We start from the raw sequence: 19,693 nt of genomic DNA, 5'->3' as shown, positions 1-19,693 counted from the left end.
TAAACATGAATTGGGTTGAAACCCAGTCCCAAACGTGGAATCACAAAAGGAAAAGGGTGCAGGTTGGCTCTGGATATCTAGCCAACCCATAGTCTCGGCCTGACTGGCTCTGGATGCAAGCAACTGGCTCATGAAAAGAACAAATTGTGTGTTCAACCAATAAAGCTGCAACCTTGTATGTCAGAGCAGATTGGGGTGGGGCGGACATGGGGCTCAACATGTTGCCAAGGTGCTTTCCCCGAAACTGCGGGAAATTTTTGACCGTTGCGGTGGGCGGGGTTAGTTACGTTGGGGCGTGGTTTTGTGTGGGAAATTTTTTTTTTCGATCTCGCAGCACTACAAACTTTCTCTATTCAGCTCCAGACTCACCCCCCTTTCCTCCCTGCACACTACCCTCTGCTACCCCGGAGTCTGAAAAGTAGTGAAACTGCGTCGCGGGCCGATCCCCCATTAGAGCGCTGAGGATTCTATTTTGTATCATTCCTTCAAGCCTCCAGTATATCCAACCTCCTTGAGCAGCAAGCACAGCACACCCTTACGAAGCGGGCGAGCTACGCTCAGGTGGGCAACCCTTCCGGCTTTACTCTTTACTCCGCCCACTCTCTGTGCTCTTCACCTTCTCATTGGCTTCATCCTGCTCTGCGCTCACCCATTGGCTGCCACCTCGGCCCGGCTTTTCCTGGAAAGGATGCGGGAAAACCTATCGCGGCTCAACTACTCGCATTCTGATTGGGTTGAATGGTGGCCGGGAGGCGTGCTTTGCCGGAAGTGACGGCAGGGGCGGAGCGGATGTTTGCTGAGGCCGGACTCGTAGCGGGACAGGAGCTGCTCAGCTGCACTGGAGTCGGGTCGGGTGGTGTAGAGCAGGCCTTACTAGGGGCGGCGGTAGTGTGCGCTGCTGTCCGGTGTGTATGTGCGTGATCTTCCGGTTCGGGTCCAGCCCGCGTGTGTGAGTGTTGATTTAGGGTCCGTGCATATGAAGTGGGGGAGGAGATGGTGTGTACGGGTCAGTCCAGGAGCTGTAAACACAGCTTAGGCTGGAGCTTGTCGGTAAGCAGCTGGGTCTCGTTAGCAGGCCGCCTTGCGCCTGGCCTCCCGTTTCGATTATGTGGCATTGCTTTTTAATAATCGCACATACGTTCCTCTGTTTACTGTTTCACTGCTCTAACGAGGAAAAGAGTGGCCAGGTTCGACCGAATTTATACCGAAAGCTTGTAGGTACACTTTTTGACTTGATTCATTACTGTTTATTCGTGAAAAGTTGAATCCTGTCCCTGCTTTCAGGGTTGTGAAGGAGTCGGTAACTTCTCTTCCCCCTTGTGTCCTTCTTCCAGTTTGTGACTCGGATTTAGACTAATCCAACTGAGACATTTTTCACTCTACTATTTGCGAACTGCCAAAACTTCACATCGTTAGGTATAAGATTATAGGCATGAAGCATCTTCCACTCCTTGGTCCTCATCTGACCTCTTCAGGTTACACTTAGACTGAGAAAGAAATGAACTCCTGCGTTTTCTTAGACTGATTCAGGCTATTCATTTCAGAATTCTTGAGATTTCACCTTGACGGGGACAGTAAAGTGATTTCAGGGATGGAAGAGATTAGAATGTAAGGGGGAGACCTTTGAAGTTTGCCCTACACAGAGTTGTTCAGATCACAGTCCTTTGTTGTTGTCGTTTGGATTTCTTTTGTTGAAAGGTTGGTGTGATCAGTGTGTAGGAAAATATTTCATAGCCTCATTTCAGTCCTCTTATTTCTTCCATTCAGGCACAGGTTGGGATGCGGACATGGAAATTGAGAGTTCCGATCTACAAAACCAAGGAGAGATGGGGTCCTCGGAGGAGCAACTAAACTCTCTTTCAGTAGGGGAAGGTGAGGAATCGGAAGGTTTTTTTTAGCAAGGGCCTTTCATGCCATTTTTATTTTCTTGTGGGCAAGGGTATGGAAAATGACATCACAAAACAGCCTAATCCTCTGACTCGGTTGTTAATGAGGTTGCAGTGAATGATATCGTGCATGCTGGTTCTGCTTGTTTTGTTCATTGCATGTACTATGTAAATGAGCTGGCTGCTGGTGTATGCACATGTATGATGTTTTTAGCACTCTTTTCAAGATGTCTTTCCTCACCAGCATGTAAACCTAGGATAAAGCAATGGGCTAGGACAAATATGTTAAGTCTGAATATGAATAAAACTAAGGTGTTACAGTTTGACATTTGATCAAGGAGTACCTTCTACAATACCATTAGATGATAATGAATGTTTTACTGTGGATTATGCCAAGGTTCTTGATATATTCTTAGACCCCGCTCTCTCTTTTGAACTTCACACGTATAGTATATTTAACATATTTCTTAGGCATACAGTATAAGGTGGCCCAAAGACATTCATTTGGCACATTATAAATATAGCAGTCCTTAACAATACATCATAATCCCGATTCTCTCATGCCCAGTAAGTGCTCCAGGCATCCAGGTATTTGTGCACTTTGGCTTATGTTTAAATATCTTTATTGATCCACTTAAAAGTGCAGAAAATATATATAATTAGACATCAAAAATTAAAAAAGTGTACATCCAAACGATTGAACAAAAGTGGTATATTATTTTATAATAAACCCCCAATCCTAAAATCCTGTCCTCTGTCCTACATATCCCTACCTCTGATATGCTCCAGTTTCAACAACGTTCCCTCCCTCCCTCTTCCCTACCAAATGGGAACATATTAAAGCTCCAGGTTATTTAATAAAGCAGATCGAACCCTCATCGTTAAGGTGTCCAATAAGGAGTCCAAAGGCTTAAAAACTTCTTGGTCGTAAGACCTGCCATTTCCAGTGACATGCACTCCATTTGCAACAGTTCATGCATTTGGTTATTCCACAGTAGCAAAGTAGGCGAACAATCCCTTATCCATTATAGCAAAATGCAGTGCTTTGCATAAGTAATATTCTTTAAGGAGTCTCCTCCATGCATAACGTCCAAGTGCCTCCAGTTATTCAAAAAGTTAAAAATAACTGGACATTCCCAGATAAAATGTTTAAAGGAGGCACTTGGTGCTCCACACTTTGAATAGTGTATTTAAAAAAAGCGTTTTTAAGCTTAAACATCTCAGGCTTCTTTGACATTTTTTTTGTTGACTATTTTGCTTTTAGTGCAATATTTATTAATGTTACAGTTGGATTATTGCAATTCCTTAAAGATCCAAATTGTATACAACACTGCTGCCAGCTCTCTGTTGCTGAAGTGTTTTCTGGGCAATTCACTTAACACTGCATTGCACCATGTACGAAATTTACCCCCCCCCCCCCTCCGTTCAAAGGCGCACCAGGTACGAAACTTCCCCTGTTTGAATGGGCTGTGTCAGCATTGCCGTGCGGCTTTGTAAATGGGGGGGGGGGGGTAGCCTACTAGGTACACAGAAAGTACCTGCATGTAAAAAATATATATATATATATATACACATCTCAAATCTTTGACCATTTAATCTTTGTGCTGTTACTGTAGCTTTTACTGCAACTAAAGATTTCTGCTCCACTCTCTAGGTGCCCGTGGAAATCTTACCAATGTGGAAGAAAAGCCTCAGACATCCTGTAGTTGTGGACCCCAAGAAACAAATGCAGGAGGGACCCTAGAGTCTTGTAGTCAAGATACCCAGGAAAGTAAAACTGAGCACTCATCAGTCCAGACTGTAACTATTGAAGGTGGTTTTTGCAGAGGTAGTCATACCTTGAGTCCTGTGTCACAAAAGTGTAAACTTGAAACTAAAGCAGATGATGACCCCCAGAACAATGGAATTGTGGTAGGAGATGGTGAATGGACCACAGCACCTCTTTGTAGTAGACCAGGAGAAGCTCAGTCAGAGGAAACTTTAGTATCTCATAATGATGAGGTGATGGAACTCAAGTCTGGAGGAACCACAGTATTCCAGGATAACCAGCTGGAGGATTTGGAGAGAGGGCCTGTGTCCTTAAATGAGTCTGAAGAAGAGGAAGTGATTCTGGTAGCCCACAATTGTAGATCTGAAGAAACCAAGGTCACTGGGGCACCTTGTCCCCAGATTAGCACACCTGAGGAAGCTGAGGTCACCAGTGCCCCCTGTCTCCAGATTAGTGCCCCTGAGGAAGCTGAGGTTACCAGTGTCCCAGTATCCAGTAACAGTGGGCCTAAAGTGGCTGATGTGGATGGCATCTTACCCCAGGAGCTTGTAGAGAATTTGAGCGAGACTAGAGACACTTCCAGTGACAGAGATCTGTCTGACTCTGCCTCCACAGACAACACTCTGGAGGATTCTAGTGAGTTCACCCAGCGCCCTCTGGTGGGACATGACAGCCTAAACCATGAACCTTCCCTAGTGACAGCATTGACACATAGAGATGATGATGTGACTGCTGAGGAATGGCGTGCCCACCGCAAACATGTTTTTGTCCTGAGTGAGGCTGGAAAGCCAATCTATTCACGATATGGGAACGAGGAAGCTCTCTCGTCAACTATGGGGGTCATGATGGCATTAGTAAGCTTTGTACAGACTGGGAACAACTGCATTCGGTCCATATACTCAGGTAATGTCCAACCTAGACCAAGAGAGCACCATGACCACAATGTACAACTCCATTGATTTACACAGCAGTGGCTACAGAATTGGGAATAGAGAGAGAACTATACAGCAGCAAGTACAGAAAAGGGAGTAGAGAAATTTTTATGTAACCAGGAGAAGATAATTCTTCTCAACTTATATACCTCGGGTACGTCTTTGGTGTGCCTTGATGGTGACAACCAGAGTCTTCGCTTTGCATGGCCTCATGAGGCTCTTGCCCCCATATCTGTTGGGAGAGTACCCCAGAGAACAGTCTTCTGCTTCCCACTATAGCTGTTTGCTCCTAGGCAGCATTTAGGAAACAAATACAGCAAAGAGCTAATGCTTTCTAATCTGCCCCTTCCCTCCTGCCATTCACAGGTAGGAGGGGATGAGTGTGACTGGTGGAGAGCAAATAAAAGTATTACTGTAGCTGCCCCAGCTGGGGAGGAAAGGCACCAGAAATTAGGAGATTGATGGAGAAGCAGCAGCCCAGTTTTAGGTGGTGGATAGCTGAGAGGAGCAAGTGTTGAGAGATCTGGGTATGATTGTAGATTCTAGTTTTGAGTGAGAAATTGCATTGGCACAAAATTGTAAAGGATGTGTTTTTTTTAAGCTGCAGGTGATTAGACATTTTAAAAAAATGTTACCTTTGCAAAATGTGTTTTGACTTTTGTAACGGTTTGTCACTTGGTATATCTAAATCTCAGTTAAAAGCATTGCAAACAGCACAAAATTCTGTTGCTAGAGTATTAGTAAGTGTTAATAGACATGAGCATAGTTCACCAGTCTTGAAATTTTTGCACTGTCTACCCATCGAATACCTTATTAAGTTTAAAACTTTGTTTATAGTATTTAAAATATTAACTGGTCAGATACCAGAAGTGTTGGCAGCAAAATTGCATGTGTATCAGCCTTAGAGAGCTTTGAGGTCTGCACAGAAGTTATATTTAGACTAGCCGTTAAGCCCGTTAAAACGGGCGAGATTTGTGTTTTGCAAACCATCCTGTCTCCCCTGGCCTCACCCCATCCACCGATTTTTTTTTTTTCCCCCCGTCCACCAACTCTGCCCTCCCCCCATGTCCAGCAACCCTCCTCTCTGCCCTGCTCTCACCCCATGTCCAGCAACCTTGCTCTCCCCCCATGTCCAGCTACCCTCCTCGCCGGTGCTCCCTCCCCCTCCGTGCTGGGCCCCCTGCACTGACCTGGCAGCGCCTCTCACCTCCGTGTGAAAGCGCTGCAGGCAGCAGCAGATCGCTCTGCTGCTGCCTGCAGCGCTTCCACACGGAGGTGAGAGGCACTGTCAGGTCAGTGAGGGGGGCGGGGAGGGTGGAGGTTGGTGCACGCGATGTTCGTTTCCAGGCGGCAGCGTTCGACAGTCCGACTCCGTTTCCCTCTCTGTTCCGCCCTCTGACATCATCACGTCTTGACGCGAGGGCGGAACAGAGAGGGAAGTCTCTACTGCACATTTGCAGGTGAGTCGGTCACTTGCCATTTATATGTTTGATGTACCGTCATATCGGGTTGAGAGATTGAATGAATATAGAGAAAGCATTTTGTATGTGGCAGGCTCTATTATATGAACTAGCCTATTGTTAAGGCTTAGAAATCTCCAGGAAGTAAAACAGTTTAAGTGAGATTTAAAGACCTATTTTTTAAAAAAAGCGTATGGGGTAACAGAAGATCAAAATTGAGTTGGATGAAATATTGTTATTTGAGTGATCAGAATGAAGCCTAAAAAATTTTTGTTTTGGATTTTAAATGTTTTAGTTTGAACTTTTATGTTTGTAAGAATTAATGTTTGTTTTTTAATATATATACATTTTGTTAAACACTGAGAACATTTGGATTGTGTGGTATAGAAATGTTTCAAGTAGAGGGTTGTAAGGTGGTAAAGGAAAGAAGCAAAAGAAAAGAGAAATGAGATTCATTTGTGACTGCATAAAGTTTGAATAGGTCATGCTGTAAAAGAGATTTAGAGAGATGAAAAAGAAAAGAGGAAGATGAGAGTAAAGGAAAACATTGGTGAAAGGGATAAAGGAAAAAGGGATGAAGGCAGATGAAAAAAATTGTAAAATGGAAAGGAGAGCAAACAGATAACATAATAAAAGAAAAACCAACCAGACAAAGGATAACAATTTTTTTTTGTTAGTATAGGGATCAGGATATGAAACAGTGATCTAATTCTATATGGCTGTTAAAGTAAACTGGATGCATTAGAACCCAGCTCAGAATTTTTAAACTCGATATATTGAATGGGGAAATAATTGGGTTGTATGTTTTGGGGTTTTTTTCCCTCACTTTTTTTTCTGGTACATACTTAAGGAGTGGCCTGGCCTAGTGGTTAGGGTGGTGGACTTTGGTCCTGAGGAACTGAGTTCGATTCCCACTTCAGGCACAGGCAGCTCCTTGTGAGTGGGCAAGTCACTTAACCCTCCATTGCCCCATGTAAGCCGCATTGAGCCTGCCATGAGTGGGAAAGCGCGGGGTACAAATGTAATTTAAAAAAAAAAAAAAACACTTATATTTGCACATTGCAAAAATTTTGCATTTTCAAGGTTAAAAAGGGTGGGGGACCTATATGTAAATTTACTAACTTTTCCTACCATCCAGTGTATCCCTGGTCCTGCTAGCAGCACGGCAAGCATGGTGTCCGCCTTCCCTTCCCCATGCAACTGCTTCCAACCATACCTCTTTCTGATGCTGTAAAGCAGTTTTAGCGTCTGCCTGGAACCTTCCTCCACATGCCTGTGCTGAGGTGCGTTGCTGGGTCACACCCTCTGCTCAACAGGAAGTGCATCACTGGAGCTTGACTGATGCACTTCCTGTCTGGCTGGCAGAGCGGATCTGGCAGTGCACGAGCACAGGCCTGTAGAAGGACAGGTATGGCTGACAGTCATGGCATGGGGACGTGAAGGAAGACACTCTGGGGCAGGGGGGGTTGAGGGGAAGGGGAAATGCTGGAACCAGTGTGGAGTGTGGGGGGGGGGGGGGGGGGGGGGGGAAGAGAGAGAGAGAGACTTGGTGAAGGCTAGGAGTGTCCCCAGAGTGCTGCTACCCTGGGTAAATGGAGCAACCTGTATGTAAGTCATCACATGAGCATTGAATTTAAGAGAGAAAGTAGGGATGTAACATAGAGGCAAATATGTACAGTAATTCTCTTGTCGGAAGATGTTCAAAAGACTTGGGACTGGTTTGTATTGAACTTAGAAAGTATTATGTGATGACCAATAACATTTTAACAGATGTGGTTTTAAGTACAGTTTGATTGTTGGTTGCACAATCCTCCCTCCCCCCCCCCAAAAAAAACAAACAAACTGCTCATTCATTGCTGGTATTACAGGGAGCATGTTTCAGGTTAATCTTCTTGTATTGTCCCTCCTTCCTTCTCACTGGCAGGAGGAGAGCAGTGCTTTTCTACTTCTTGTCGCCTTTCCTAGTTTGTCTGATATCAAAGCATGGGGTCCTGTAGTCTAGCCTGCTGGCTACATAGGTAAAAATAAAATGCTGCTGACTTTCTGCTGGAGGGAGGGAATGTGATTGAGGATCTCACAAAATATGGTTTGGTTTGCCATGACAATTGAACAAACTCAAAGGTGTGCTACAGAATAAAAACAAGGCTAGGAAATACTGCTTGTTGACAATTTCACAAGGGATTTTAATTTGTGGTAAAGTGGAAGTTTATGTTCAGCTGTGTTCTCCTTTTAAACTGGATCTTTGCTCTGCTGATGTCTTTTTTCCTTTCTCGACCTCCAGAGGACCGCAAGGTGGTGTTCATCCAGCAGGGTCCGCTTGTGCTGGTCTCGGTCTCCCGCACTCTACAGTCCGAGCAGCAGCTGCGCCGGGAACTTATGTATGTTTACTACCAGATCATCAGCATGCTGACACAAGCCAGCATTTCCCGCATCTTTGAGCGCAAAAAGAATTATGACCTTCGCCGACTCCTGGCGGGCTCTGAGAAGATCCTGGACAGTTTACTAGACTTACTGGAGAGGGATCCAGGTTTCTTGCTGGGAGCTGTGCAGTGTCTATCCTTGCCAGCCTCCCTACGGGACTCCCTGAGCACCATCCTGCAGAAAGCCATTACTACCAACCTGGTCTTCTCCATCCTGGTGGCCCGCTCCCAGCTGGTCACTATTGTGCAAGAGAAGGCAGTCATCGAGGACTGCAGGCTTGACCCTGCTGACCTCCACCTCCTGCTCAACCTCATAGGTGCTTCTTCTGCCTTCCAGGCTGGTGAGATCTGGACACCTATCTGCCTGCCTCGCTTCAACCCTGATGGTTATTTTTATGCCTACATCTCTTATCTGGACCCTGAGTGTACTGTCTGCCTCATCCTGCTATCCACGGACAAGGAATCCTTCTACGCTGTGTCCGGTTGCAAGAAGAGGGCAGAAGAGAGCATGAGGACTCAAGGCTCACTGCAGGCGCTAACAGATGGCCTGCAGAGACACTCCTACAGTGTTGCCATGGTGGGAGTTCCTGACCTGTGGCACTTTATGTACAAACCAATGGACATTCCAGATAACTACAGACAGCTCGCTCAGTTCACAAGGTGAGGCGTGGGGCAGATTGACTTTAAAGGGAGGCTGGTTAGCAGTAGTTTAATTTTCTTTCCGTAAAGACTTGGATAAGGTATATTTTCCCTAAAAGGGGAGCACAACAACATAATGCATTTTGGAGCTGCAGTTTTTAGGTAGTAGAAAGACCTGGGGCCCCGTTTACTAAAGCTGCGCTGTAGGCGTTCTAACATTTTTCTACGGGCTAATGCTAGAGACACCCATAGGAATATATGGGTGTGTCTAGCATTAGCGCATATTAAAAAGCACGCCTACAGTGCAGCTTAGTAAACAGGGCCCCTAGTTTTTAAATGTTCTCAGAATCTGGGATCTGCTGCATTGCTGATTCTCTTCTCTGTCCCTGCCCATGATTCTGTTTTTCATTAGCTGAGAATCAGCCCTGTTCATGGATACGTTTAAAATGTCTCTCTAAAGTACACGTTTTAAAATATTTTTTAGAATGGAAGGAAAACAAAAAGTGCACATAGTAAGAATCAATAGATGTGAGCAAAGATCGTGATTTGAGGTTTGGAGGGAGGAAGACTCTGAAAAAATATACAAAAATTTAGCCGTTAAGCCCGTTAAAACGGGCGAGTATTGGTATGTTCTATTTTGATGTCTAACTCCCCCCTCCCAGCTGCAAGGCCCCCTGCCCTCCCTCCCTTCCCTGCCAGTTCCAGGGCTCCATTCCCTCCCAGCTCCAAGGGCCTTCCTCTGTCCCTCCCTCCCAGCCAGCACCAAGGCCCCCCTGTCCATCCCTCCTAGCTCCAAGGCCCCCCTCCTTCTGACCTCCCATGTCCAGCATCCTCCCTCCTTCCCTGCCAGCTCCAAGGCCCTCTGTCCCTCCCTCCCAGCTCCAAGGCCCCCCTCCTTCCCTCCCAGCCAGCTCCAATGCCCCCCTCCCTCCCAGCTCCAAGGCTCCCCTCCGTCCATCCCTCCCAGCTCCAAGGCCCCCCTCTTTCTGAGACCTCCCATGTCCAGCATTTCTCCTGACCTCCTCTCCCTCCCCTCCCCCCAAGGTCGCCGCTCCCCCCTCCCCGGGCAGGGCCCTCTCCTCTCCATTAAACGTACAGTGCCTCACCTCCGAAACCGCAGCAGGCAGATCGCCTCCCATCGGCCTTCCTTCCCTGCCTGTGTCCCGCCCTCGTGTGACGTAACGTCGGCGAGGACGGGACACAGGCAGGGAAGGAAGGCCGACGGGAGCTGATCTGCCTGCTGCGGTTTCGGCGCTGTAAGTTCAATGGAGAAGAGAGGCCCTGGCCCGGGTGGAGGGGGGCTGGCGGCGACCCCGGGGGAGGGGAGCGGTAGCGACCTCTGCGGTTCCCTCCCCTTCCTTGTGGTGCACTCCTCAGCGCAGTTTCCCTCTTTGTTCCGTCATCATGTCTTGGGGCGGGGCAGAGAGGGAAGTCTCTACTGCGCATTTGCAGGTGAGTCGGTCACTTGCCATTTATATGTTTGATGGCCTTGAATTACTACTGGCAGATGATGGCAGTAGCCAGTACTATGACAGAATTTAAAGGTGTGGGGCAGGTACAGAGGGTGACTATGACAGTAAATGAGTCCATTAAGCAGCTGGATTTTTAAAATAGCAGAAAGTTAGCCTCTAATTCAGGGTCTTAGCCCAGTCCTTTGGACTCACTAAGCCAGTCTGGTATTCAAGATGTCCACGATGAATATGAATGAGAGAGTGCATGTACATTTATCTCATGCATATTTATAGTGGGTTTCCTGAAAACCAGACTGATTTGGTGTGTCTTGAGGACTGGGTTGAGAACCTAGTTTGATGATGATTATTCATTTCAGGGCCCTGTTCCTGACATCAGAAAAATTCTCATGTTAGAGTAATAGTTGTGACCTCTGTCTGTGATCATCCCAAAGTTAAAATCAGTTCACGGGAAGTCGAAGAAAAAACCAAGTTGGTTGAAGGGGTAGTGGTGTGAGAAAATCCTTCCATTATCAGTGAATGGTAGCACTGCCGTGGCATTACTAGTTTCATCCATCCTGATTGAGGCATGTGCCGATTTTTCTCTTGCGAAACAATTGGTGTCAGTATGTGTTTTACTCAGAGCTGCTAATACAGCATATGGTAAGATCTTGTTTGGCACACACTGCTCTACAATCAGTCTTAAAATACTTCTGTACTTAAACAGTCCTTCACATTATTCTTCATAGGCCCCTCTTAGAGACTTATGGGCTGTGGTTACTGTGCCAGTCCCCCTCCTCCTAACACTTGTCTTTTTTTTTTTTTTAATCATTTTTATTGAAATTTTTCAAAACTTAAACAAAATATATTTGCTAAGTAAAATACAGCCAATAGGAACAATTTATAACAAAATCAGCGACCATAACATATACTGGCTTCCTTAGACCCCTATAATAAAGGCGGGGGGGGGGGGGGGGGGGGGGGTGGGGGGGGAATAAAATTTAGTGAAGATTATAGTTCGAACATTTTATACATACATTGAAAGTAAATATGTTGCCGTGTTTCTCATTCTACTTCTCAATGTCTCTATCGTTGAGTCTAGGAAAGACTTAAGCTGTTCAGGAATATAAAATACATGCTTAACTTGATTAAGCCTCACAATACATTTACATGGATATGCTAGGAGGAAAGATCCTCCCAATTCTATTGTTTTTAATTTCGTAGAAAGAAACAGTTTTTTCTTCCGTTGAGTTACTTTAGTCCTATCCGGATAAAGCCATATTTTCTCACCACCAAATTTATGGTTCACTGATTTAAAGTAAAGTCTCATGATAGAATTCAAGTCTTGTTGAAAGACAAAAGATACAATCGGCGTCGCTCTTTCGGTGACATTGTTCTAGAATCATAGTAAGGTTATTCACATCAAGTGCATTTCCTGCTTCAATATTACTCTCTTCATCTGCTTTTTCAATTGTATTTGGTATAAAATATATTTTATTTAAAGGGGGAATTACCTCTTGCAGATAATTTAAATTCTCTTTAAGAAATCTAGTGAACATTTCTAAGGGGGAACCCCATATAATCTAGGAAAATTAAGCAGACGAAGATTCAATCTCCTATTATAATTCTCTTTGTTTGAACTTCCTTCTGATATCAATATTGTCTTTCACCACTGCATCTTTGAATTCACTTGTTTGTGCCATCTAATTTTGTAAAGTCTCAATTTTTGCAGAAAAATGTTGTTTAATCGTTTCTACTGAATCTTTCAGTTCTTGCATTTTAGAATTTAAAGCTTTTACCTCTCCCGAGGATTGTTGTAAGGTTTTATCCATATCTAGTAGTTTCAGCCATATCTTCCCTAGGCTGACCTCCGAGTCTCTCCCTGCAAGCGTAGATATTACAGCTGAGCCAGTCGCCCCATAGGGTCAGCCAATTTCCACTCTTCCGGTGTCCGTTGGGTTCACCTCTCGACTCGCTAACATTGCAGGGCTTGGAGGGATCATAGAGAGTGGCGGGGGGGAGAGAGATGTTTCACCTTCCAGCGGGGGAGTCGCTTCACCGAGTCCTCCTGCTAAGGAATCCACCCCGCTTACCACCTGAGAGAGAGCGGCAAAGAAGCGCTCCAGTCCCGTTCTCGCTGGCGTGGACGTCCTGGTAGGTGGGGGTACTACCCGCACGACCCCTTTTCTTTTCGAATGGGGCGTTATTTATTTATTGCATTTGTATCCCACATTTTCCCACCTCTTTGCAGGCTCAATGTGACTTACAATACATCGTGAGTAATGGACATATATCAGTAAATGGGCATTTAGTGTTGCAGCAGGATTTTGATAATGATAAATCATGGTATTAGTATAAGAAACAGTTATTGTAAGTTATTATGTAGCAAGAAACAAGAAAATCTTAGCGAGACTAGCTGGAGCTAACTCGCAAAGCATCCACTCTTGGCGCCATTTTTTACTCTCTTGTCTTTAAATTATATTAAAGATTTATTATAACCATGATTTATATAGAGCTGTGAAGTGTACACAGAGCTTTACGAGCATGCATAATAGCAGTCCTTACCCCTTGGAGCTTATTTTCTAGCAAGACAAAACATAAAGACAAGAAGGAACTTTGAGTTAAAACGGAGAAACCATGAGTGAGAAGATCTGAATTAACATGGGTTATAGGTGGGAATAATTGAGAGAGGAGTAGTTTCCAATGAGTGAAATTGCAACGACAGGGTTAGGATTTGGATTTAGCTTACACGCTTTTCAGATGTAGCTAGAGGTGAGTTAGATTCAGGTATATTAGGCATTTCCCTGTCTCCAGAGGGCCTACAGTTGAGGCTTATACCTAAAGGCAATGCAGGGTTAAGCGACTTGCCCAAAATCAGTGTCTGGGGGATTTGCACAGGGCAACCAAAACCATTTTTTAAGGTTTCGTCCAAAACTGAATTTGCAGCCAAAATTTTCCACTGAGTTTCAGCACTTCCCCTGCTCCTCCCACCCCCGGCCTGCCTTAAGATTCCATGGTGGTCTAGTGGCTAGTCGGGGCATGAGTGATCCCCAGTTGCTCTTGCCCATTCCTTCCCTGTCATCAAAATGGCTGCCATGAACTCCAGCGACAGTCTTGCAAGACTGCTGCTCAAGGTTGCGACAGCCATTTTGACGCTGGAGCAACTACTGGTGCCAATCTCAAAATGGTTGCTGTGTCTTCTAATGGCAGGCTTATGGTAGCCATTTTGACGGAGTTGAAGGTCTATAAAATCCTGAGTTGATTGGAAAAGGTAAATGCTAATTGATTTTCCTTTTTCAAAATGTTATAAAGACTAGGGAAAACGAAGTTACATAGTAAGAAAATAAGCGTTGCCATACTGGGATAGACCGAAGGTCCATCAAGGTAAAGAAACTTAAGCTAGAAGAAGGAGAAAATCTGGCTGCTGCAAAAAAGGAAGCTGAGATGGCAGCTGAGACCGCTACTGCATGCAAAAAGGTGGAATTAGAAGTGCTGTGGCAAGAGAGAGAAGCAGTTGCTATTGAGGTCCAAGTTAAGGTTCTTGAAGCAGCTGCAAAACAGGATGGTGGGGAGAGCCAGCTTAGTCACATTGCCTCCGAAGAGTCTGCGCAGCGAACTGAAGCATGTGTAACAGCTCATGCCTCTGCACGATCTGAGCCAGAAGAGCCCTCAGATTCTGAAGAAGCATGTCCTTCACCAGAGGCTGTCTTGCTGCAAGAAGCAGGCCTAAGGTGTAGAGTGCCATGCGGATGCACTATGTCACGAAACGCCTAGCCACTTGTCTGGGGCTACCCCATGGGCACTTAGAAAGTCTATCCCCAGCAAAGCTCGTCTGCCTGCACCTGCCACTTGTGCTGTACACTAGCACCCTCCACCCCACTGACTGGGTCACAACTGCTCTCGAATTATCCCCATTGATTTCTAGGTTACTGGAGGCCACACTCCCAGTGGTCCCACAGTTCCCAGAAAGCACTCACAGACCCAACCCACAAACTACCAGGATTCTTTATCAGCCCAGAACAGTGAAACAGAAAAAGTGCAATCAGCAAAACAATAACAGGTTACTGAAATATGGATCAACAGCTTTTACCACATTCTCTTGCAGTGAATTCCAGAGTGAAGAACTATCTTCAAACCAAACATAAATGAGACAATATCTATCTATATATAGATATAATTTATTTTTAACTCTGTGCATAGTTAAGCCCGTAAACTCATTGATGGGTGATATAACCAGCGTAGCCTGGTGCAGGAAGCACAACCCCAGTAACTTTTCTAGAAACCTTCTGAGTAGGTTTTCCATGTGTGCGCACCTGTCTTTGCTTACTGGTGTTGTGCAGGACTTCCTTATCTAAATTTTCCCAAGGAGCTAATATAACCATTTTCCTGTGTCATGGTCACCTCGGTGCCAGATTTTCCAATTTTCACCTTTTTTTTCCAATCTGTAAGTCCCGTTGCTGTTGTGTGGTTTACTTTCTGAGATTTCTTGGTAGTTCCTTAGGGGCCCTTTTAGCACATGCTAAGCCCATAGGTTTAAAACGGGCTTGTTTGGTATTTAGTTCATGCTAATTTTGTTAGCGCATACAAAGCTTTATTAAATGGGCCCCCTTTAGAGGTTTTTGTTAAAGTTCAAGGTTTGTGGTTTTTTTGTTTGTTTTTTTTAATGTGTGTCAGCTCGGTGTGGGTCCGTGTATAGGCTTCGAGCTTTCGGTCAGGCAATTTTTGTCAGTCCAATTTTGATTTTGCTGCAGCTATTTTTCTGGATATGTCCTAGAAGAAGACTTCAGTGGTTTCAAGAGATTTGTGGTGCAACAGGACCATATCCATTAGATACCTATTCCTGCTGCCTGCAATGTCTGGAGACTACTCAGAATCCCTCTTATTGTATCTTTTGTTCATAGATGTCAAAAGAAAGGGATTTGTGGCATAGAAATGCAGCGTGAAAAGTTTTTTTTTCGCAACAAGACTGATCCATTGTCATTGGAAACATTGTGTTCAATGGATCCAGGGGTTGTCTCAGGCTGGGGATGTATCAAGATCGAGAGGCTCTCGATCACCCTCAACATTGAAGATTGTTAGAGCCCACTGGGAACGCTTATTGTCCAATTCTCATCTGACAAAGAGGAAGCATTTGTGATCTGTGTGCAAGGGAGCCAGATGTAAGACATTGTGTGAAGGCTGATACTTCTCGGCATTGCTCACTATTAAATCATGGCACAGAGAGCACTGAAGCGCTAAGGTCGTTGTGTCAAGAGTGCTTTGAGGACACCAAGGACTATTCGTCCTCCATGCCATCTGAGAAAGTGCAACAGGTTTCAAAGACCTGAGACCCTGGTTCTAATACTGTCCAAGTGATTCAGGAGGATGTACCTACTCCTGCTGTGATACCTATTCCTTTGCAAATGGCAGCCTTCAAGGAGAAGCTCATACAGAAATTAAAGGAGTGGATGGAGCTTGACTTTGCTCAAAACAATGCTGCAGCTTCGAGGACAGCTGGAATCAGCTGATAGTCAAGACTTAGGCTCAGCGTCCTTACACTGAGGCTTGGAGGGGAATTGGAGTTGCAATCCACTACACTGATTTTTTTTCATTTCCATTGCTTTGTTGTGGAAAGCCCTGTTGATGCACTGGGAATCTTCGGCGTCTCAGTGCTACAGAATCCAGCAGTCAGTGGTGTTAGGCAACTTTGACTAATTTCTTATGCGAATCTGAGTCAGCGCACTTCCTGGATTCTGAAGAGGAGCCAGGGAGCTTATTGGAGGAGAGATCCACAGGTTTTCCTCGCTACCACATGAGAGATGCAAATCACCACCAGAGAAGCTCATGCTTTTTGGTTTTGTTTGGGAAATGGTTCAGGCTGTCCCACTTCAGTTAGAAACCTAGGAGGAGCCCAGGGCAGAGGCATTGAATATCCTTCAATTCTTTTACCCTCCCCCCCCCCCCCCCCCCCCACCCCAAGGAAGTTGTGACACCAATTCAAAGAAGCTTGGAGGTTGTACAGATGAGAATGTGGGAGACCTCCCTCTCTCTGTATCTTCTTCTCCCCCCCCCCCTTTAAATGTTTATTATTTGGTAACTCGAGCAACAATTCAGTGTTACATTTCCAAATTCACATTCAACACAAAAATGCTCTGACAAGAAAACAACCCCCCCCCCCCCGCCCCTAACCCTCCTTCCACGTAATCTACACGAGTGCAACTATTGTGGCGCTCACCGTGGTTCCTTCATTGCACATCTCTACTAGTTTAAAAAACAAAAAAAAATCCCCCCCCCCCAAACCCATCAGTTCTTGGATTTTGGTCCAGTCATCCCTTGTTTAGCAGAGACCTTTTTTGCTTGTCCATAAGTTGTTGTTTGGTTTTTTTTTGTTGTTGTTGTTGTTTTCCCCATTTCTAATAAAAGTTTCATCTGTTTCCATTCTGAGTGATGGTCCCCAGTCACTATTAATCTTGTTGCTATTTCACATTTTATAGCTGGCAGTATAGAGCGCTGTAAGCGACGTTGCCATCGCAATCCTTTTCTGATCCCTAATCCAAGCAAACAAAATTTGGGAGTGGAATCAAAACACATTTCTATCCAACCAGTTAGTGTCCTAGTTACTCCTGCCAAAAAATCTTTCAACTTTGCACATGACCACTACATATGTAAAAAGGATCCTACCTCCTCCCCACACCTCCAGCACAGACCTGAGACCCTTGGAAACATTCTTTTTGATTGCTCTGACATGTAATACCATTGAGTTAATATTTTATAAGCAGTTTCCTGGACTGATACATGAGGATGCTTTTTTAACTTCAACAAATATTTTTTTCCACTCTCCTGTGGTAACATTCCGTCCCCAAATCCTTTTCCCATTTTACCATAAAATTACATTTCTTAAAGTCAAAAACCCCTAAAGCAGGAGAGAGGACTTTTTAATTTTCCCAGGGCAACCCATACATTTTCTAGTCCCTGTGTTTTCTGGATCCTCTTTGAGCCATCAAATATTATAGCTGCAAATGTGGGGAAAAAAATCTCCCATTGATATATTGTAATACTCCTCCTGTAATTCTTTAAATTGTATTAACATCCCACAATCCACTAATTGTCAAAAGCACACTGTTCCTGCCCTTTTCCAGTGCACAAATACTCTTCTATCCCTGCCTTGAATGCATGTTCCCACCTTATGGGTGGTGTTTTGTATATGCATGATGCATGTTTTTGTTTAGATAATTTTTCCTTGCACGTTATTGTTTGTATACTTTAGCTGCCCTTGTTATACATCTAAGAAATTTGACTTGAACCATCTCACTTATACATATTGCGTTATATTGAATACGCTCTTCTATGAGTTCCTATGTGGATTGTCTTCCCCCTATTTCAGATCCCACTATGTCCTCCTCCTCATCCCCTAGTCCCCTGGACAGAGTCCTTAATTTCTTTCCCGCTGATAGAAAAGAACTTACCCGCTTATGTCAAACCTGGCATACCGGTTGGTCCGCTAAGGATCAAGGACTGGAATGGCCATCTAAGGGCTCATTTGATCAGGGCAAACTCCAAGCTTTGGTCTGCTACAATGAGTCCCACAAAACAGGAAAATCTAGGGATAAACATTTAGCTGCCATTAACAAATTCATACTTATTGCACAAAACCAGAACGATAGGAGTTTAGGTAAGTCCGATTGCGACCAAGCCCCCTACCAGGAGGCAGTAATACCTACTGCCCCACCACCTTATGATGCTGCTACCGCTGCAGGTACGACAAAGCTTCTACCATGTGCAGTGGGATATACCCCGATACCCCCAGGATATTGTGATAAACCGGTCACAAGTCCTCTGCTGCAGAATTCTCAAGGATCTCAGACAATGACACCTCCGCTGCCTGCGGTATCTCCCGCTCCTATGATATTTGACCCACCCACTACCGTGCACATTGCCGGTGTTGTTGATCTATCTCTTCCCTCATCACAACAAAACTCAATCCCAATATCTCAGGGGTCAGCACAAACTCAGACGCCCTTAACCCCTTCAGCAATACCAGTGGCTCAGACTGTTGCTCAGTCGCCCACGGTCACGACTGCTCCAACGATGCAAGTATCTACCCAGACCCAGACCCTTACTCCACAGACACGTCATGTCTATCGTACTATTGGAGGTAATGAGATTGACAGGCCCCCCCCCATTATTGAACATTACCCTTGTGTCCAGGACCCTTTGGTTCCGGTCACCATTCACCACCCGGCTACCAGTCAGATTGATGCGGTTGCCCAGACCTCCACCTGTCCTGTGCCAGGATCAGGATTGACCTCACACATGACTACTCAAACGGCTACCTACCCATACATGGGACATTCAACTCGGACATCACCTCCACCGCCACATTTGGACTCCTCTGTCCAAACTGGTTCCTTACCTCCCGCATCCCTACATTACCCTATCCTGTCTCAGTTACGACAGATGGGCTTCATTCCATGTAGTCCTGCTACACAGACACGGGCTATTTGTCAGGAACTCTATGATCGGGGTTTCATTAAAGCGCCCCCTGTTCCAGTGAACCCTTCCATGCCCACTCTAGAACCTGAGTGTTCTACTCCTCCTAGATGGGATCAATTGGGTGCGCGACCAAAGGCTAGACCCTCCCCATTAGACGAAGCATGGGCAGTTTTACAACAACAACTCCCAGCTAAATCTGACCTGGAGGATATTCGAAATGAACCTCCCCCTGTGCTAAATTTCTCCTCCTCGGTGGAAGGAGATTCATCGCACCTTGAACTACCCAAGACCCGTCCCCCTGACACTCACATTCCTTCAGGGGCATGTTGTATGCCACAACATGGCACCACATTGGCCAGTATGGGAGATGACCTCGCATTCGTTTCAGAAGGACTTCGTTCCTTACGTAAGTCCATTTCAGTACTCCCGGATACTATTGCATCTGCTGCATTAAAATCCAAAATACCCCAACAACATGATGTTATTTCACATCATACCAGACAACGCCACCCTCAAAGTTATCTTACTGACGAGGGATCTAGTCGCTGCCTTGCAGTCATTGGCGGTCCCCGTCACCCTACAGGTCTGAACATTGATACAGAACCTGGCTTATCTGGTCCACCTAGCACACCCGCCCAATATGTAGCATTACATGAAAATTCATGGTA

General features: G+C 45.2%; 1 protein-coding gene across 5 annotated transcripts in view; it reads left to right on the top strand.

Moving 5' to 3' along the window:
* The first annotated feature begins 491 nt into the window (after positions 1–491).
* The window catches only part of LOC115463458 (vacuolar fusion protein MON1 homolog B-like), a 35,521-nt gene continuing 16,319 nt past the window's right edge, over positions 492–19,693 (top strand). The window contains exons 1-4 of one of the 5 annotated variants that reach the window (XM_030193972.1): positions 492–561; positions 1,768–1,872; positions 3,541–4,557; positions 8,328–9,126. In XM_030193972.1, the coding sequence (XP_030049832.1) occupies positions 1,788–1,872; positions 3,541–4,557; positions 8,328–9,126 (1,901 nt within the window). In that variant the 5' untranslated portion in view covers positions 492–561; positions 1,768–1,787. The other 4 variants (XM_030193968.1, XM_030193970.1, XM_030193969.1 and 1 more) reach the window with 4 other exon arrangements.

The sequence above is a fragment of the Microcaecilia unicolor genome, chromosome 2 (genome assembly GCF_901765095.1).
Source record: "Microcaecilia unicolor chromosome 2, aMicUni1.1, whole genome shotgun sequence".
Taxonomy (NCBI): Eukaryota; Metazoa; Chordata; class Amphibia; order Gymnophiona; family Siphonopidae; genus Microcaecilia; species Microcaecilia unicolor.
The sequence above is the reverse complement of the archived record's forward strand: the minus strand, read 5'-3'. Positions and strand labels throughout refer to the sequence as shown.